Source organism: Balearica regulorum, chromosome 7, assembly GCF_011004875.1.
Source record: "Balearica regulorum gibbericeps isolate bBalReg1 chromosome 7, bBalReg1.pri, whole genome shotgun sequence".
NCBI lineage: Eukaryota > Metazoa > Chordata > Aves > Gruiformes > Gruidae > Balearica > Balearica regulorum.
The window spans coordinates 3,081,144-3,102,288 of record NC_046190.1 but is presented as its reverse complement, the minus strand read 5'-3'; the positions used below and the strand labels follow the sequence as shown (position 1 = coordinate 3,102,288).

General features: G+C 41.5%; 1 protein-coding gene across 3 annotated transcripts in view; it reads left to right on the top strand.

Annotated features, from left to right (window-relative positions):
- Positions 1-21,145, top strand: part of DOCK1 (dedicator of cytokinesis 1) — a 306,953-nt gene that overhangs the window by 178,043 nt on the left and 107,765 nt on the right. For all 3 annotated transcript variants that reach the window (XM_075757636.1, XM_075757638.1, XM_075757637.1), the window contains one exon: positions 5,208-5,302. In XM_075757636.1, the coding sequence (XP_075613751.1) occupies positions 5,208-5,302 (95 nt within the window). The remainder of the gene's footprint in view (positions 1-5,207; positions 5,303-21,145) is intronic.

Here is a 21,145-nt window from a genome sequence, read left to right as displayed (position 1 = left end):
CTCTTAAAACATGTAATGAAAAAATGGAGAGAGAAAAACAGTGGTTAGGAAATCTGTGATTATTCTAATGGCAATAAAAGTGTTTATTTTAAAGTCTCACTTTTTTGGTCTAAATTGTCTGAAGGGTGGTTTTGTAGGTCAAATCTTTCTTGGTAAAAACAAGGGAGTAATTATGCGTTTGAAATTTGGCAAGTGGTCTATTTGTAACTGCTTGGTTTAGGAGTTTGATTTATATGCGATGCAGTGCAGTGGGATACATGAAAAATCCCTTCTTTCTTTTGTCTTGACTTTGTGTATATTAGTCCCTGTCTGCATGTTCTTGGCTTGTGTAGCTGGGAGTTGCTCTGGACTGTTAAAATCATATTTTCCGTCAGCCTGTGTACTGTTTGACTACTTGTTTTCCACCGTTATACCACTTGGCTGCGGTTTGTATTAGCAGATCAGCTAAGCTAAACTCGATCAGTTGCTGTAATACTTTTTATATCTTCAATTAAAATGTACTTTTTTAATGTTTTCATATTGTTGTTGGTTAAATGGTAATGTATGTTAATGAGCAATAAAATACATAGTAACCTGGTAAAACGTTAAATGGGTAGTATGTTAATGGTAGATAATGCTACCTTAAACTGACTTCAAAAAATGAGGAATATAAGTGAAGGTGTGGAATGTGGAGCTGTAACAGCAATATATTGTTAATCCTGTGCTAAAAGGAAACTATAGTGCGTAAACTAATTTTTCTCTTTTTTTTTTAAACACAAATAAAACTGACCCATCATTTAGGACAAAAGGATGAGGATACCAACCCAGTTTCTCTGAGGAAAACGTACATAACCTTTTCAGTGAGAACCAAGTGGGAAGTTGCTGTTCTCAGAAGTATTTCTTCATAGATGAGATTTCATTGATAATTTGAAACCCACATCTTGCCCAGTATTTTGTGTTTCACCATGAGAAACGACGCCCCGTGAAGCTCCCTCGGGAGTATTGCCTCCTTCACCGTTACCGGTGCTATGGTTTGAGTTTGCCCACGTTCCTTCTTAGGGCTGCAGTGGTGGGATGCTGCTGAACTGCGCTGCATGTGTATATTCCTTGGTACTGGGTGGGAAATAAAAGCCCTTCTTTACTTCTTTAACTGTTCATGCTTTTTGCATTTCTTTTTAAGCTGACAATGTTTTGAGCCAGTGCCCTTTGACTCACCCATTAGAGCTTAGATCCAGAAGTGTTTTCAGTCAAACCCCATGTCCTCACGTATGGAGGTGCATCTCCTTTTACAGGGATTTCAGTTTAATCACAAAGGCATAAAGAAGCAGTGATTTAAAACTGAAACTAGATTAATTCAAACAGACATGAGTAGGTTTTTCTTGACAAAAATTTACAAGACAAGAGGAGAACTTAAGTGAAGCTGTGGTTGCTTCTTCACCATTGGAGACCCTTAAATTTTTCTTCAGCATGTGACTTGCTCAACCAGAAGTTATAAGCCCGGTGCTGGAACTGCTAGAGGAAACTTTATGGCCTGTGTTACTTAGGTGTCAGTTTTAGATTGTTATAGTGGTCTTATTTGGCCTCAAAAATCTTAGAGAAGATGAGGTGGAATGCAATAAAACCAGCCTTGTATCTCTCTGCAGAATATATTGTTTAGGTTCATTAAGGTATTTCTGTTCAAAGAGGGATTTCTTACTGTCAAGCCTGCTGTCATCCTGAGATGAAACATCATCTGAGATCAGTGAGGTTATTTCTGGGACTAACTGATCTCTCTCCCCTTTTTACTTGTTAAAATTTATATTAAGTTAAGACATACGTGGTATTAGTTGACAAAAAATACATATGTTAATGTGGAGTATCTCAGAAGTATTCCTCCCTAAAGGAATTCAAGACAGCATCCTGGATTCAGTGAAATATGTAGAAAGACAAACTCCATAGAGTGTTTGAGATTACAATTTTCTGCACCTCCATTTTCTTCTCCCCCTTTAGTATTTTGCACTCCTAGACTTTGGCTTTTAATGCGAGTATGTGCGTTGACGAGTATTGGCCATCCTTTCATGAGAAGCTTTGACTAACCATTGACGTGAGCGGGTGAGTGTTGCCTTCAGCAGACTCTTGGGTGCGGGATGTGCCGTGAGAGTGGCGGGGGATCCCCGTGGTGTTGGGCGCCTGCAGAGACAGCCCACCCAGAGCCATCCACGGTGGCGGAGAGTGGGCTTTCCTGAGACAGCCTCAGTGATGGAGCTCGGCAGAGGTGAAGCTGTTGTCCTTAAAAGCTGTAGCTGAGCGTATTTGACTTCTGAGTGCTATACCTCAGGACCCAGGAAAGCTGAAATTTTCATCGGCTTGGCCTAAAGTTTTTTCATATCAAGTTCCTACACGTTTTAGCTAGTTATTTTTATAAAGCATTTTTTATTAAGCTTGAGAATTTATTAAAGAACCTCTTTGAAAGCCAGGTTGTGGAAAAAATAAATAGTGGTACAGGGGTATCGGGGTGTGATGCTCAGCATGTCGGGGGAGAGGGAATTGTCTAACCCTCCTCCATCACCATCTTCCAGGGCTGAGCTTGCTCTTTTCTCTCTGTAATTGGATGGGAATTGTGAAGGGGTGCCATCTATTGTGAATTCTGCTTCCTTGGGATATTAAATAGGATTTGTATTTGTAGTTGGAGAGAGATCAGAAGTTGCAGCCCTTGCTCTTTTAGTACAGGTTTTTATCATTTTTTTTAATGTTTGGAAGAGTTTGTTCTGCTTCTGGGTATACTGAAAATAAGCAGGCTCTAGGGCAGCGAGGCAAGAACTGATAGCTCCCCCTTCCACTCCCACCCTGCTCCCAAACTCTGGGTTTTGCTCAGAATATGAGGTTAATTCATATAACCCATTTGCTTTTCTATAAGAAAGCTAAAACGGAAAAGAAAGCAATTTCTGAATACATAAAATACAGGTAAGCATCAGAGGCTTTTTATTCGATCAATAATTAGATTAGTTGTTATAGAGCATTATTTAAAGTACCTGTGTGAAAGTAGGACTATTAAAATGTAAGTACCGGTAGATTAAAATGTAGACCTGAATCAGCAAAGTAGGTCGAATCATACGTGGCACAACCTCCCGGGTCGGTAACGAACAGCAGTCATCAACAAAGTAAGTGAAAATTCATCCACCGTCACGTGCGGCTTGATCAGCAAAGTGTGCAGAGGCTCAGCAGCTGAAGCCGGTGACAAATAAAGTGGAAGGTAGAGTTTGCTGCAAGAAATCAGGAAATGATACATCTGTATTCATAAAATATTAAGGGAAAAAAAAAAAAAGCCCAGGGAGCTCAAATGGACCCTCTTGGGTAGCTGATGCCCCTTCCCACGGTGCCACTTCCACTGACGTTTCCACTTTTGGGCGGTGAAGCAGCGTAAGAAAATCGCTCGATAGCTGCAGTGGTAAAAAGCACACGCTCGAATGAAGTACCGCGCAATGCTTGGACAGGAAAATATGCAACGTGATTATTAGAAATTATGTAACTCTTTCACCAAAATACATGAAAAATGAGCAGTAAAGTATGCAGTTTGATCTCTTAAATGAAGACACATTTTACTGAGCCAGTGGAGTGTGTGTCTGGATGAGTTTTGCCTTACGCAACAGTAACATCTCATTAACCACGAGCAGTTCCAAATTTTATCTCAATCCTGTTAATGTCAAAACATCTTTACTGATGTTGTGTTTTGGTAAAATAAGAGAGGAGTTATTTTACTAGTAGTATACTTTTTTTTTTTGTTTAAATGTGTCTTTTGTGGCTGCTGATGCTTTCTTGGCCCTCTTTGGCCTGGGAATCTCCTTGGGTACCAGGAGCTGGGGTGCAAAGCATCCCAAAGCAACCCCTGTGCCGTGCTCACGGCGGAGCTGAGCAGCCTGGAAATTCACGTTGCTTCGCCATCTCCGTGGTGTGTCCTCAGGATCTCTGCAGCTCCCAGCTTCCCACCGACTGTGAATTTCTGAGCCAGGAAAAACATCTCAACGGAACGACGAATCGAAAGACAAAATGCGACGGAGAGGCTGGCTCTCACACATGAAGAAATACTTATGAGAGCAGTAACTTCATATTTGTTTCTCACTGAAAAGGTTACATAAAACCCAGCCTTAGTTAAAAGTCCAGTGAATGTAACATTTGGGGGGTTTTTTGTAGGCATTTGACATTTTAAAGATCGACGAGATAAATACCATTACTGAGAAGCTGTAGCAAAGGAAAGATCTTCTAACCTTGCAATAAAAGTTCATTTTTATCTCGGCGTGAAGTGGATCAAGGACTTTTTGCATTAAGTTCGTTCTTCCCCCCTTTATCTTTATATTGCTCAAATTGTTAGATAGCAATTACAGATTCCCAAATTGTAGAAGATAATTTACACTGTAAAGTGCAGGAGGTTCCTGTTCCAAAGAGGTGTTTGTTTATATCTGTGTAGAAATAAATTGGTTTATGCTACTAAATTAACTTTGTTCTGGGTCAGGTTTTCACTGGCAGAAGCAATTACTGCTGCTCCCTTTAGGGAGAGAGTCTCTCCTCGTTCAGGATGGCCAAACCATTGCTGTCGTCTGCCCCAGCTCGGGGTGATGTGCACCACCACCCTCACCTGAACCCAGTTTTGAGCTAGACCATGTGTGTTTTTAATAAATAGATACTCTTGATTTCAGGCAAGAGAAAATTTCAGGAGGGTATTCACAAGGGGAGGGAAAACTCATCAACTGACTCCAGGGAGTATTTTTAGTGTTATCGTAAGATTAAAATCAATATTTTAGGTTTTTTCCTCTTTCCGTGTACCAGTATGCTTTTAACAGCTTTCCAGCGTACGCCGGGCAAGTGTCACGATGCGTATGCTGCAGTACGTGCTGCACAGAGGGGACCGTGAGACGTTGTCTATGGTATAGAAAAGAAATCATTTTTTTCAGCAGAAACTGTCTGTGGATAACTGGCAAAGCTGTGCTGAGTAATACCGTGGGTTGTTTACGATGTAGGATTACCATTGTTATCAGTTCTGAAAAGTTTAAATAGAATTATTGCAGGATTTATGTACATCATCTATAAATATGCCTTAGTAGACTTTATGTATGTTGTATCTGAATAATGGCTTTTTTATGAAGCGGAACAGTAAGACAACTTTTGGATCTAGTCATTAATAACTGACACTATCACTTGTATTTTTTTGATCTAGAAGAGTGGTCTTTTCCAAGTATTTTCTCTTCTTTTAGGATTTCCTGATGGAAACATTCATCATGTTCAAGAATCTCATTGGGAAGAATGTCTATCCCTTCGACTGGGTTATAATGAACATGATGCAGAATAAGTAAGTATAGAGGGAGCAGCAGTGTGGCTTTCTGAGATGGCTGTTTCATGTCTGATCTGAAACAACAGGGTTGCTTGGAAACAGTAAAACACAATGCGGCAGCTAGGATGGTGTGGGTTTGGGTTTTTTGTTTTTGGTTTTGTTTTGTTTTTTTTTTTCCCCTTCTGTGATGCAAATAATTATTTAAAAATTGGCTGTGGAGGTTGCAGGGCACTGTTTTAGTGGCCTGGTTGAGGGCTCTTGGAACCCAACACAAATTAGGGGTGGCGTCATGCTGAGAACCAAAATTTTGGAACAAACTGCAGATGCAGTAGGGATCTATACATATCTTAGAATATTAAATGTATTCCTTTGGGGATAAATGATACGTTTTGCATATGACCTCAAAAACTAGTGGTTATCGTACGCTGATGTGGAGTTGTATGTTCTGGGATATTCTCGGTGGTATTAACAAGAAAGAATTGAAAAGGCATTTTAAACCCAGATTCCATCAGCCCAGTAATGAAGAGACAGGCTGCAAATGTTTCTAATTCCTTTTTTTTTTTTTCTCAATAATTGCAGCTTTATCATTATTTAGCAGGCCTTTGTGCAATACTTTGTGTTCGTGACATCTATTAAGTGTGTCAAATGCTTTTATGTGTACTGTGATGAAAGTGTAAGGAAAAAACGTTATATTTACTAGTTGCCTGCAGAAATCTCTTCTGTGCTTACTGGTAGCTACCGTGGCTATAAAGGTGTCAGTGTTTACTTATATAAAATCCTGAACCACAGTTCCTACTCTCGTTATAAAAATGCACCGTAACTTTAATCTTGGCTTCTGAAGTCTCCTTAACCGCCTAATAAAACCCATTCTTAATAAAGATGAGTTAGGAGATTCAGCCATCTTTGGAGTTATCCCCGTGGTTATGGATGCACACTTCGGCGTGGCTGCAGCTTGCAAAGCACCTCCTGTTGTAAATGAAGAGCCCTTTGAGATTAGCTGAGGAAGAAGATCTAAAGCCCATTGGGTTTCTTTTTCTTTTTTTTTTTTTCTTTTTTTTTTTTTTTTTTAAAATTGTGGAAGTGGTTTTGGTTCAAGAACTCCCAACTGTCTCGAGAGTCGCGTTGCAGGTGCTTTGGAAACCCTCGCAGCGTATGTTACCTGGCATCCTTTCGAACAGGAGAACGCCTCTGTGCTTTGCTGAGTTTTTTAAGAGAGGGAAATAACGATTGGGAAGGTCTGTGTTTGGACACCGTTAATGCCAGGTAACCAGGCCCAAGGCAGTTACCGCAGTGTGAACAGTATCGCGATGACTCTTTCCCCAGATGTAAAGATGGATATTCCTCATACTAGCCTCACGGCGTTGCCAGATGACCTCTCAGTGTTCATTTGGGTGGGGATTTGACCTCAGTTTCTTTTTTAACTGTGGAATTATGGTCATAGAGGTGAAAGAGCAAAAGTATAGAGGGAGCCTTTCCCTCCCCACGGTTTTTTCTTTAAAGCACAAAGGTATTCTTACCAGGCTGTTCCTCACTCTGAAAATTTGGAGTAATACGGAGTGTGATGCAGAGCTCCGCAGCGAGGGTAGGGGCTTTGATTTTCTGATCCTTAAAAATAGTCTTGTCTTTTTCCCATGCTGAACATTAAGTCCTGAAGAAGCAGAAACAGGATGTGTTGTTAAGATCTTTGATTCTTACTGAATAACCTCAGTACCCATCGAATATCTGAGTAGTATTTAAAGTTAAAAACAAAAACGTTTTTCAAGTCTTTCTGGTGTTGATGAATATCTGCAGAAGTGCTAAAGGGGGTTGTTCATCTCTAATTTACAAGTTCATTTTCATTACACCAGCTCGTTTGTAAATGCGTCTGAATTGATTTCAGTGCTTTTCATTTTTCCTGTTGAAGCTAATGTGGTTTCCAAAAGCAGAAAGCTGCATTGTAAAATACCTTTTTGTCCATCTGGTCCATTTATTTTCACCCCTATAAACTTTTATTGAATAAAACTAGGAAAAATTTAAGAACAAATTCTGTATTTAAAGCTACCACGTCCTCTCACTAGAAATACCTCGGAGCATGCCATTTTGTGTACACTTGCTTCTGCAGATCGAGTACATCTGTGCCATAAACCAAATTAAGTGAGCTAATTTTTAACTAGTTCATTTGTTTCTCTGCATGAAATATGTCTGGTGGTGTGAAACAAAGGGGGAAAAAAAATACCGAGCTGGAAGTTAGACCTCTCCATGCAGTGGTTTGCTTCCAGATAGTTAACAGTGACTTCAAATATTCTGCCTGAGATAGAGTTGTAGCTATGGGGGAAGAGGGGAAATGGAGAAATGCGTGGGAATGTATCACAGGGAATATTTGTGAATGCATGTTCAGGTACAATTTAGTACCACGCTTCTTTGACCTTAACTTTACTAGTAGGATTCCTATGTACGTAAATACATGCACACTCGTTAATAGTCACAGAAATTCCTCTCTTCTGTACACTTTGCGCACGTGTTTTTGGTATAGTGCGTGAAGGCTCCGGGTACTCTCTCCTTCCTGTCCCCGCAGGATGCTGTGCCGTGCACAGGATTACTTCCCCTCCTCAGCACGCCTTTGTTTCAGTAACACAGATAGTCACGCTGTGTTACCACCTATCGTGCTGAAATGAACGCAAAAATCTTCATATCTAATGAGATAATTGTTACTTTTTTGTTCTTAGATGTGCCACTTAATACTCTATTTACTGACTTCGCTTAATTTAATTAAAACCAGAGTCTATTGTTTTAGCAAAGCAATTTGTTAATTAAGAGTCCAGAGGTTTGAATGTGACGGATTCCGTGGAATCCTTTGGTTTGCCATCAGGATGTTGAAGGCGGCGTCGGTTTGCTGACTGCCGATCAGATGTGCAAGACGTGGTACTCACCGTGTAGGTCCATCGGGTGCTGTGCAACGTAACTTGTCCGAGGGGGTAAAAGGAAAGAATATTCAAACTGATGCTGTGGCTTTTCCTCTCACTGTCAAATTTCGGTCCCAGCTGGCTGCCGTTTTACAATAAACAATACAATATCCAAGCAGCAGAGATGGAAAAAACCGTTGATGACGGGATGACAGAGATAAATAATAGACCACAGCGCGTTATGATTGAAACGGCTACTTCTAGGAGAAGAGCAAGAGACTGCGTTTAAACCAAAAAGCTGAGTGCCTAGAAGGCTAATACCGACCGGCATGGTACTTTTAGGGGTGGTTGATTGAAAAGAACATTCAAAAATAGTATTTAATAATTAAGTATTGTCTTGAAATGGCCATCGGTTTTGGGTAAATCTGAAGAAGGGAGAAGGCAGAGGGGCAGAAAGAGAGGAAGGGATCTTCAGACTGATAAAATTTGGCAGCCGAGCAGATGGGCATAGCCTTTGCATGGCCATCTTGAATTGCATAGGAAATATCGGTCGTAAAATGTAGCAAGAAGAGTTCAAGGCTGGGGGAAGTGGTCTAGCAGTGAGCGCTGCGGGGGATTCCTCGGGGCGTTGAGAAGTCTCCAGAAGCAGAGGTATTTAAAAACAGTTTGACATGCATCTGTTAAGATGCCGGTTATAATTTAGGGAGAAGGGGAGTAGACTAAATGATGTCTAGAGAGTCGTCTTGAGCCCTGTCACTCTGTATTGGATGGTGGATGCTGGGCTGGGACTTGGAGATGAACTTCTCAACGGCAGGTAGCAGCACGTCTGCAGGGTCTGCAGCATCGGTGCGGTACGGGCTGGCCCCGTGCCTTGCCAGAGATCCGCTGCCGTGCTCGGCCGCCCAGGGCTCTGCGCAGGGAATCCCTGCAGGGAACCCGCTGCCCTTTGCCGCTTCCCCACCTGCCTGCCCGGAGCTTCGCTGGTGACCGGTCGCTCAGGGCTATTTCTCCAGGTTGGATTGCGTTAGGATTATGTCTAGTTTAAATTTATGTAGCTTTTCATCTGTTGGGTTTTCTTTTTCAACGGGAATTTTTAAGCCTAGTAAACTCCTGGCAAGTGGTTACTCAATGTATTCATGAGCACGTTGCCTAAAAATAAGGATGAGCTAAGACAAGTTCAAAAGAAAATGCTACTTGTAGTTTTAAATATTGTTGTTGGAAACAGCTAGTAATTCTGTTTAAGATACTTGGGCCCCTTTAAATTAACATCTGTCACAAGGTTTATATGTGTTCACATTTTTGGGAAGAGTTATTCCTGTTGAGGTAAAGACATAATATCAGTGGATTAAAAGGAACTGGTTTTATCAGCTGCGTTGACAGCTACTGCGACAGCCGCTCTGTAGCAATCCACCCGATGCTCGATAATGACATTTAGGCCTGATCTTCAGCCACCGCGGTATTTCTGTCACGCCGGTCTCTGGGATGAACTCCGATAGCTGTGTTTAATAGTTGCGAGGAGTCAGGAGGTTTGTCTGTGTTTCAGGATGGAGATGAAGAGAGCTTCCGAGGCAGATGCTTCGTTCCAGGCGTCTCCTGCAGGAAAACGCGCTCCAGGAGTTCTAACTGTAGGAGTAGTTTTAAAAAACGCCGGGATTTTGTATTGTTCAGATTTTTCCCTTCTAGATCATGTTTAGAAATGATTCAGAAATGTTTTAGAAATTGTTTTTAACTTTTGTCATAAGCTGACAAGCTAAACTTAGGTTCCTTTTAAACATATAACTCAGAACATGAGAACAGTTCCTCTCTACGTTTTTGTAAATGAAAATAATTTAGTCTTTCGTCTTACTTTTGGCAGTTGAGACAATCAGTTCCTTTGGTAGACCTTATGATATATTAATTTGTAGCTACTACTTTCATCTGCAGCTGTTCCAGTGGAAGCTGAGCTGCCTATGAAAAATGAATTTGATGTTTTCTGTTCTATTTTTTGTGTCTAATGTCCACATTTACATAAAATACCTGGTTATTTTGCCTTTTGAAGTCAGAGAAAAAGGGATGAGATGCTTCTCAGTGAGAATGAGTTCTCTTGTGCCTACGTTTTTGTTTTTTCCAGAGGAAATCTGTCTTACCTTACTCCCCACTAGCGCTGCACTGGCTTTGCAGGTGGATGGAGATGTGTTTCCTCCTGAAACCCCAGTCCAGAATCTTAACGAATTTTCTGTCTGAAACACCCCCCCCCCCCAAAAAAAAAAAATCTTACAAAAAGGAGGAGGAAGGATCCGGGAGATACGTCTGGTAAACATGTACCTTTTTTACTGTTGCTGGAGTGGCTTGTACATGTTTATTTTTGGAGCTTCCAGGGAAATGTAGGCTGTTCTGCTCCGTGGTTGTCATAGCAGTACCTGTCAGATCTATACTGCGCTTTCAGAATTAACTTCGGCTACGTATGTGACTATCCATCAATAGCGTGCAAACACTGAAGCGGTTACAGACTGAAGCAAGTTTTGCGTAACTGTGAACCTTAAAATGTAGTACAGGCTTCAGCTGCCCCAGAGTTATTCTTACTGACAAGTAACCCAAAGCCAAAATAAAATTGGGTTTTAGATTATCGAAATTTTGCTTAATTGCAATATTCTGCTAGGCTTTATACAGGCATATAGAAAGAAAAACGCTCGTGTTTTTAATAAATGTATGAAAATAGGCTCTTTGCACTTGCATAATTGACCAGTCAAGTCGGATCTGTCAAATTAGGTGCAAGTGCAGAAGCTCTTGTTTAAAATCCATCCTGAGCTACCGATGGATGGAGATGCGGTTTTCACAACAGGGGAAACTAGTCCGGAAGGATGTCAAAGATTCTGGACAGAAAACTACAGAAAATGCGGGGACACGAGGCAGTTCTACAGACTGTCAAGTAATATCAGACGTACGGGGTGGGGAGGGGAAGCACAAAACCCCTTTGAAATTATTGCTTCGTTTTCCAAACCCCCTGCATGCGTACAGTGTTCAAGCCTGCGTTAACGCCGCGTTCAAAGAGATTAATGGTAGACGTGACTTGAGAGCTTGCACTTACAACTGGGGCGCTGATCATTAAAATATTTACTCAATGTGTGGTGTTAGGGAATATGGTACCTGTTTTACATTTCCAAATGATGAAGGAAAGTGAAATGCAATTATATTTTTAGGAGAAGGGATACATTGTTTCAAGAACAGCAGGGAAAGCTTTGATTGGAAGGAATTGCTGCTATTTTCCTGACTATTAATACATTTCCTATAGGATTCTGTGCTTACTTATTTAGAAAGTTTAAGAGTCCAGACATGCCACTTGAAAACCAAAATAATTTTATGTAGGGATGGAATGAGATAAGACTTCAAATGGGAGCAATTTTGTTTAGTGCCAAACGTTTCTCTGTATATAGAAGAAGCTCCCACTATTGATCATGTACAGATTGAGGATAAACATTTTCAAAGCATGGGACTTCCTTAGCAGCCAGTTTTCAAAATTCACTCAGGTGCCCTAAAAGTTTACTCTTCATCTTTAAATAAAACAGGTGAATGCACATTGTTAAATTATATAAAGATACAGTTTCTGTACACGGAGGGATTTTTTTTGCTGTCCATAAAACCTGGTTGCATAATGTACTGACCTTTTCAGCAAAGACCTTGCAGGATTTTTGGTTTACTGTTGTACCTGTCAACTTAACTGGGCCTGGGATGTACTTGCCTATGTTTAAAATAACACAAGGGGGGGGTTCTTACTCAAAAGGCTGAGACTCCTTGAAGGAAGGTCCTTCAGCGGGTGCTGTTTTCCTTTGATGGTGTCCGTAGCGGGAGGGAAGGAAGCATCCCCCGTAGCAGGTTATTTTATCCCAGCCATTGGGGCTTACAAATGTTGTGCCTGGTACGTTGGTAACGGTACTGTCGTGGGAATTACCAACAGTTGCAGGGTCGGGGGGTTTTTTTTGCAGTCCACTGGATTTAATGGATCTGTTTTTCTCCTTCATTTCTGTAACCTGTGATCGCTTCTGCTAGAGAAGTTGAGTAGCAGCCCTTGCGCTGGTGCAGCTGCCAACGGTGGGGGTGTATGGGTGAGATGCTGCAGCCCTCTCCCAGCCCCCCCAAAAACATCTGCTGCTTCTCTGAGTACTCCCCCGTTTATTTGTATCATAATTAATCTTTTATGAGGTCTAGAGGTGGAATAATGATTTCCAGTACTAAAATAGTTACCATTTTAATCGTTATTATATAGTCTAAATTATGGGTTTCATGTGCTTGAAGACGTGGGTTGGGTTTTTGGTGAAGGCATCCTGCAGCAAGGAGCGTGGGCTTGGGCTGGGTGACTGTGCCCGAGCAGCCGCTGTGACTCTGCTTGTTCTGTTACTGTCCAGCTTCCCTTGACAAACCCATTTTTCTGTCCCTAAAGCGTAGAGGGGATTTGCTGTCCCCCTGGGAACGTAGATCTCTATACCATCCCGTCTCCATAAAGTCAGGCGAAGGCTGTTGCAGGTGTATTTCATCCTAAAGCACGAGGGAGATGGTGCGTTTAATTTTGCTGGGGAAAGAGTGATCTTTATTCAGTACTCGCTTCAAAAATATCACCGTGGAGCATTAGACTAATATGCACGCGTTCATTGCTCAGTAGTAGTTAACGTCTTCTCAAAATATTTCTGATACATTCCGTGACACTTCAACCTTTTATTTGCTACGAGAAAATTACGGTGACTCTAAAGGAAAGAATTGCGTGTTAGGGAACATCTCTTCCTGAGCTAGAAAGAAATACATAGGGATAAAATGATCCCAACCACTGGTCTTCTCCAGTTCAAGTTTTATATATGAAGGGGGAAAAAAGTGAACGAAGGTTTTTTACAGATTTTTTTTCTTCTATTCTTCTGTTACAAGGCCTTGCTATTGTTGGCTCCTTGCAAAGTTTGAAGTAGTCCTAAGGTTTAGACCTGGCAATATTCCTGTCCATTAACTGGTTGTCCTCCTTTGAGTGGTGGCAGATTTAATCCCTTCAAGACATTTGGAATGCTACATGTATCTCATGAAGCTTGAGAACTGTGAAGAGATGTGTGGATTTCGAATAACACTTACTCCAGCGGACTTCCCACGTTACGCTGTGGATTTTACAGACAGGGTATTTCAGGGGCTTCGCTGGTAGGGGTAGCTGCTAAACCAAGGGTTGGCCCTGCTGGTCATCTTCCTTAATATATTTTACCAACTCTTAAATATTTGTTCTGCAAACAGAACATTTGTTCTGTTGTTTTCAGAAGCGGCTCAGAAATGTGGTATTTTAGGAGAAAAATAGGACATGTGAGCTCTATGCAACACCAAGGGAGAGTAGCAGCTTGGCCTAATGGTCGCAATGAGCAAAAGCACGATGACATCACAAACAGCTTTGTGTTCCTCAGCTTCTGGAATCGTCATCCACCGTATGCTGTGGGTGTCTGGTTTCTCTTGCTTTTAACAAGATACTAATAAAGCCAACTAATTATTTCAGATACTTTAACTTTTTTTTTCCCCCCCCCTAACTTGCATATATACAGCGTTAAGAACTCCTGGGTTTAATATGTTGTTTTGAAAGAAGGCTACGAGAGGTTGTTAGACTATGTGTCACGATAATTCTCTGGTAAGAGTCTAACTAAGATCTGAAGAAGCATTGCCAAATTAATTTCAAATGGAAAATAATGATTTGGCTATTATGGATATTATTTTCCCTCCTGGAATCTAAACCTGGGTTGACGTGAAAATACATTGCAATGGTTGTATTCATGAGCATATTATACCGACCAGTATATTTATCAGGTTTTTATGATATTTTTTTGGTTATCAAATGGTGCAGTTCAAGAAGAATTCAATATATTCTGCACTGAATAGTGGATAAGAATATGTTGTTACATATTTTTGTTTGTCTGGTTTGTGCTTTAATTGTTTCAGGAGTAACAGAAACCCTTAGCCGATTGCGTTTAATTCAGAGAGATTCTTTAGTGGAGTTCCTTTAATTTAACATTTTCTGATTCTAAATTTGCTAATTAGAACTGAAAAAAAACCCTAACTGTGATTTTAAATTTTAAATTGTCTTTTATAATCCTGAATGTTCTTTTTCTCTTTTGCTGTCTCAACTCACTCAAGAGACCCTGGTGTGTAGATACTCAAAGTTTGCCTGTTTATAAAGTCGAGGGAGGTCAGATCCCGAACATTTGAATTCACATTATTGTACTAGTGTGGGTGTCTGGGATGATGCTGCGTATGAATATTTGCTTTCTCATTTCATGAAGCCTTTGAGACCACGTGCCTTGCAGCTTTATTCCGCTTTGCTTGGCTCCCCGCTTTGGGTTTGGTGCCAGATCAGTCTTTCTCCTCGCAGCACCAAATTTCGTGGGACCGCCCGGAGCAGCGTTTGCCCTCTAGGTTCCCACGGGAAAAATGCAGTATCAGTTGTGAAAGTGGCAAAAACCAAGATTGAGGAAATGATGACGGTGTCCTTTGGTGATGGGAGTCCAAAGGGAAAAAGGTACAACCTTATTGTGCCGAGACAGCCTTGGGGTGTGTGCAGCGTACACCCGAGGACCCTAAACCCACCTGGATGTGCTCTTCAGGGAGTAAATGAAATTCTGGGCCCCTGACAGGCAGCCTGTACTCCGGGGTGAATGCCTGGATCGATCCGTTCGGCATAGTTAAACAACGGCATGAAGTGCTGTCCGCGTCATGTACCCAAATATGAAATTGCTTCTTTTTTTTTTTTTTTTTTTGGCATAAAATGTATGGCATGAACGAGAATGTGTGAATACTTGTTTCTTATAAAAGCAGCAGCATGAAGTAGGTAATTAAATGAAGCTGAAGGTGTTAAATCAAAAAGCATGTTAGCAGGGCTCCATTTTTACTAACAGTAAAAGCTAGTGTCATGTGATGTCTATTTTTAACACGGAAGGTGTAGCAATTTTCACTTAAAATCGTTATTTTTCCATGCCAGCTTCATTTAAGTTAATGCTGTTGCACATTTAAAAATATCTAATGAGTGAAGTATGTGCTGCTTTCTCACACTTGAGTTTTATTAATCTTTTCTGGTATTTTAAAACCTATTATTTCAGTCTTCAGAAGTAACAAAAAATGTTTTTCTCTATATTATAAATGGAAGTTCAGGCTTAAATGCTTCTCTTGGCTGAGACTCTGTAATGAAGATTTCTATAGTTCACTTTGAAACCGGATTGTAAATTCTATGGCTTTGGCCATCAATTAGTGACTTCGTTATTTTCAGCACTTAGAGTCAGGAGAGCAAATGGCCTTTTGGCTGATCAGTCATATTTTAGACAGCATTTTATTTACTTTTCCAGTAAAACCAATTGCTCTGCACTGTAATTCTCCTATTTTCTTGAAATAATAATAATAGGAAGTATCAGAACCACAGAAATTCATGCCCCTTTTCTTCTTCCAAACAAACAAGGAAAATCCCAAGCCTGTTGATTTTCAGGTAAGTGGGAGATTTTGCTCTCCCGAGGGATTCTGATAAAAACGGGACCCACGCAGCGCCGGCAGTGCGGATGCCGGGGCGGAGGTGGGCTGCGGTGGCCACCGCACGGAGCAAAGCCACCAGCGGCAGTGTCGGAGCAAACCCTCTGCGTTTCCTTCCTGCTGAGATAGGAATTTCTTCTGAGAGAAGGTTAGAATACTGCAAAGGAAAATAGAGTTGAGTGCGTGGTGCTCTCCTTGTGTATCAGCAAACGTCGCAGGAAGTACTGTGGCGTGTTGATTCCTGTAGATTTGCTTTCCATACTCAAACCAGCATCCGTAACATTTCCAGGTTATTCTTTCTGGCTACCTTCCGTCAATCACCTTTTTGCCATACAGGAATAAAAAATATTGGGGAACAGTAAAAACTCCAGCGCTGCCCCTTGTGCATTAGCAGTCTCAAGAGCTATCGCTCAAGAAATGTGAGAAAAAAATGTCTTGATGGTGGTACGGGAAGTCAGGAGGCTTTGAACCCGAGGGACGAGAGACACAAAAAATCTGCAGGCTTTTGGCGAAGTTGGTCCTTCACAGACTGTGCCAGTGAGGCTGGTCGTAGGTGTAAAGAATGCATCAGGATATAGAACTTTGAGAATTATTAAAGCTTGTGCATTCTTTTTTTGCCTGGGATACGACCTTTAGGACTGATGCAGTGTTCAGAGCTGTATCCTTTTACTCTCTGCCCTTTCCAAAATCTCATCTGATTTATTTTGCCAGGATTTGGTGAAAAATGGCGACTGGATAACATGTAAAGAAATCACACGCAACCTTCTGACCTGACCTGTTTTTTTTCTTTTGGAAATACCAGTTCCAATTTAAGTTTGGTGAGCTGAAAAAGCTTTTCCTGACGTGGAAGGAATAATGTTTGGGGCCACTTTCCTTTGGCCCGGAGAAGCCCATGGACAAGGAGGAACGAAACCGTGATGTTGGGCAGCCCTTGTGACCCCAAGTCTTGTGCCAAAACCTTCATTTCCCATTTTCTTGTCTTGTAGAACCAAAATAGTTGTTTTGTAGGTGAAAAGTGTCCAGAATTGCCTGTTGGTATCCAGCCTGGGTCCCCGCTGCTGGCACTGGGGTAGCTCCAGCCCCCAACATGTTGAACACCATTTCAATTGTATTTCCTTCTCCTGCCAACATTAGGCTGTTTTAAGGAGAACAGAGTTGGACAAGAACAAAAATAATATGAGAATATTGATGATAATTTTACTGCATCATTTTAAATGCTGGTTCTTCTGCTGCAAGATTTTTCTGCCATGATTTGTGGCATATTAAAGGAGCATGGTAGGAGGAGTAAGTTGATCAAACAGAGGTATTGCATGTGTTATGAAATAATATTTTGCTGTTTATGTATGGGGTTTTTAATAATTCAAAAAAATAGTGACCAGCACAGTTATGAATTTAATATAGTTTTGGTAAAATATGCCTAAAACCCTGTTTGCTTTTAACTTATCAACATTCCTTTTCAGGGTTTTTGTCTTTTTGAATGACTGACAATTATGTGGCACTTTGGCTTCTGAGGGCAGTAGCCTCGATGCGCAAAAAGCCAGTGAGGCCTTTTCTGGGGTTATTAAGTTTTAGGATCAGAAGTATTTCATGAACAGATTCTAGAAAACAGGTTTTACAGTTCAAGTATGAGAAAGCACAGCCAGTGCAGTAACAACGAGGCTGTAAAAAAAAAAAAGAAAATTATTCATGCTCTGGTGTAACAGATTGTACGATCATGTGTGATTATAGAACAGTAAGAGTTTAAAGTATATTTAGACAGAAAAGAGGTGCCAGGTCATTGGCTATCACCAGTATGAAGGTTTATATCACTGAATACAAGGAGTGAAAAGTCATCTTCTCTGTCACTTAATGGCATAGCAGGCACAGATTCAGCTAAGCCTTTCTTGACAGCTGTTTTTCTTTTTTCGTCGTAAGGATTTGCGTTAAGTTAAGCAGGCACTGTTGCAGCTAGTAAAACAGACGCGTTGACAGCCCTTGGATGGACAGATTGAGATGATAAGGTAAATTCCTTATTTTTCAACATTTACCAAAATGAGAACATCCTTAACATACAGCTAATAATTTATGTTAGAAAATATTAATACTGGGCCAGACACTGTCGAATACTTCTGCGCAACTCCAGTTCTTTGAATGGGTGAGCTTTAAACTTCCAAGATGTTTTACATTTGGAGTCTTAAAAACAATAACATGAAAGATATTAAAAGCAAATTTTTTCCTTCTTTGAGTTCATTCTATCTAGATGTTCATCAAATGCCGGCTGAGCTGCGAAGGGTATTTGCGGTTCAGTGTATACGAGGATACACTTGCGTTTGCTCTGCCAGTGACGGTAGCTTTGATCTCCCAGCTTTTCAGATTTTTGTCCTGCCACGTATGGGAAAAGCTTCCCCGTCCACCCGTTGCAAGCCGGCACCTAACACCTTCCTGTCTCCCTCCGAAGCCTTGCAGGAGCGTTCCAGCCTTGCCTTTGCGGGAGCTGTTTGCTGATTGCCAGCAACTTCACTAAAATACAAAAATGTAAATGAATATATGGTTGCTCCGGAAGGTGTGACAACTGTCATTTTTAAGGTCAGTAGGATTATCAGTAAAATGAAAAGGATACCTGCAAGTAGCTTCAGAGGGACAGCTGAAACCGGAGCTTCTGGTCCCTGAAGCTATCCCACGCTATCTCCGGCTGCGGTGTGACAACTTGTTAAAGTTCATTTTGGAACTACTGCTGTTGGGTGAAAAAACACCACCTTCCCGTAACAGGAAGCGCTCATTTGGTACGATATCATCTGCCTGATTAAATTTGTTAATTTTTTTTTGACAGCTTAATTTGTTTTGGCAGGCTTTATGCTGGCTCAGGTGTCACCTGTCTTTCTGCAGCTGGTGTAGAGCCAGCATGAAAGCATCGGGCGGGTGCAAGGGCCGTACCTCGCGTGCTGTGGGCGATGCCCGCTGTGGGGATCGCTCCCCTGGTCCGGATCAGTGGGCACCGCTGGGTTGTGATGTGCAGGTGATGCACAGCGTGACCTCGGGGAGAGCCGTGCTCTGTGTGTCTCAACTTGGAGCTTGGATCTCTAAACCAAGAGTAACTTCAGGGTAGCGAGCAGTTTGCAAAGGTGATTCGTCTCCCACCGGCCGCTGTCCGTGGGGAAGGCTGTTTGCCATCGTACGCTCGTACGTACGCACGTGTTCAGTAGGCCGTGGAGGGGCAGGGGGCCGTGGTACCAGCTCTGCCCTGGTAATAGCACACGTGGGCTTCTGGGTGGAGGGGATGATGGGTATTGCTTTAAAGAGCTACATCTGGCAAGTTATTAAAACTGTTGAGAGTAATCATACTGCAGTCTAAGTGCTCACGAGTGCTCTGGTTAGGCACCGTAAGAAACATAAGTGTCAACGGGAAGAGACAGAGTAGAATATAAACTTTCCCTTTGGAGTTACTGCAGTACGTGCAGGTTACACACCGTGGCATCAAACGTGGGGCACTACCACGGAGTTCCCGTGTGCTCTGAGAGCGTCAGCCCCGATGCTTGCCCACGGGCGCTGCTGGATCTCCCGGGCTCCCGTCAGATCCGTGCTGATGTCGCACAGTGAAGTTTTGAGCGGCAGCTGCTCAGTTCTCTGGTAGGAAACTTGGGATCGAGGTGCAGCAGCGGTTAGGTGGGAGTAGCAAGGGCAAGGAGAGGTCTTCTTCTAATACGTGAACATTGAGATGCGTTGCAGCATGTGGTGAGTCAACTTATCCTCAAAACCCCTCGGGATTTAGTCTTCTGCATAGCGAAGAGCGTCCGTCAGACTCTTCCTTCGTCTGGGTCGGATGGATGAAACACACAGCCCACGGAGCTGGGAGGACTATGGCAGTTGTATCCACCCTCCTTGGTGTTTATTTCTCTTTTCTCATGTTACATGTGAAAATAAATTTTGGTTCCTGTTGCAGTCAAACTGCAGTAGCTTTGTGGGAGAAACAAGTGATCCTATATTAAGAGAAAACCTAAAAAAATTACCTTTGTGACATTACTTATTTGTTCATGCCAAAATTTTCCCTCTGAGAAATCAGGCATTCAGTAATCAGTGGTTTTGTTCCCTTCTGCGTTTGGTTCTGATAAAATACATTACTTTCAGTGGTTTACCTTTTGCAGGCCAAGTCATTTCTGCGGTATGCAAGGCAGAACAAAAGTACTCACTAAAGTTGGAAAAATGAGTAAGATGTCGAAGATGATAGTTGATGGTTTTCTGACAGCTCACTTATAAAGATATCTAAACAGAAACATTTCTGGCATGAATTTTAGTTGGATGTTTTTGTCAGTGAGATTTTAAAAGGAGGTGCGATACTACGATGTATTTGCAAGTGTTCACTCTCCCTCCCACATTGTTGTCTCGTGTTCTTCTTGCTGGACTGTTTTGCATCTTTTGAGTCGGCAACCATGTTTAATTTTTAAAAATCAAAAGAAAATTGCCAACTGTCAGAAGCAAACGTGTTTTATATAAGTTCTTTTTGAACACTGAATACTTTTTGATTTGTCAAACTATTTTTTACAATGTGCTTCTTCCACAACCACTTCAGTCACGTTTTATCAAGGAAAAGTTTTCTTAAGGAAAATGTTTCCCTCTTTGAGATACATCTCAGAGTTGTTACCTGACTAATATATTCGTGTTGGGATGTACCTTCCTCTTTTTGGGACAGCGTACACGTATACGTTCAGCACTTGCCACTGCATTGTGTCCCAGAAAACACTACTTCATAGCCAACTTTTTCCTGGTGTACATAAAACTGTAATTTTCAGTGCTTTTGATAGCACCTAAGGATTTATATATTTTTTTTTAAGAATTATTGCTCATCTTTTCCAGTTTGTCCAATTTTTTCTGCTGCAGGAGTGCCAAGAAACAAATGTACTTTTTCAGGTGAAGCCTGATCAGGGGCTGTAGAGAGGGATCGTTGCATTTTTGTTCCTTGCCAAATTCATTGCTGAAGTACCTTAGTGCAGCAGTGAACTTATACAAATGTGTGCTGAGTTTGGCTTGCCTTCAAGTGACACTTTGACGTATGCAGACCAGACCTTCAAAGCTCATTTTTCACCCTAACTGTGTTTTGATCCAGGCAGACTGCTAAGGAAGGGAGCAGGGACTTGGTTCTCCTTGAAGAGCACGCTCTCGGCCCTACTCTAATTTCTCTTGGTACTGAAATTTCTCTTGAAGGCTGAGGACTCTCTTCCTGCATCCATTTCTTCATTCCTCCTCTCCTAATTAACGCTTTCCTGGTCTAGTCTAATGGTCTCCAAAAGAAATGAAATCCGCCACTCTAGTAAACTCTTGTTTCTTGATTGAAGAAGGTGAAAATCCCACTCTCATTTGGTGCTGAAGCGAAAGAAAACACAGTTTATAATGAATCTGAACCTACAAACAAGTATTAAATGTAAAACCTGAGGGACTTGCGAGATGGTCTTCAACTAGTCAAGGGTGATGCAGGGTTTTTTTAATTCTCTGTAGTTCT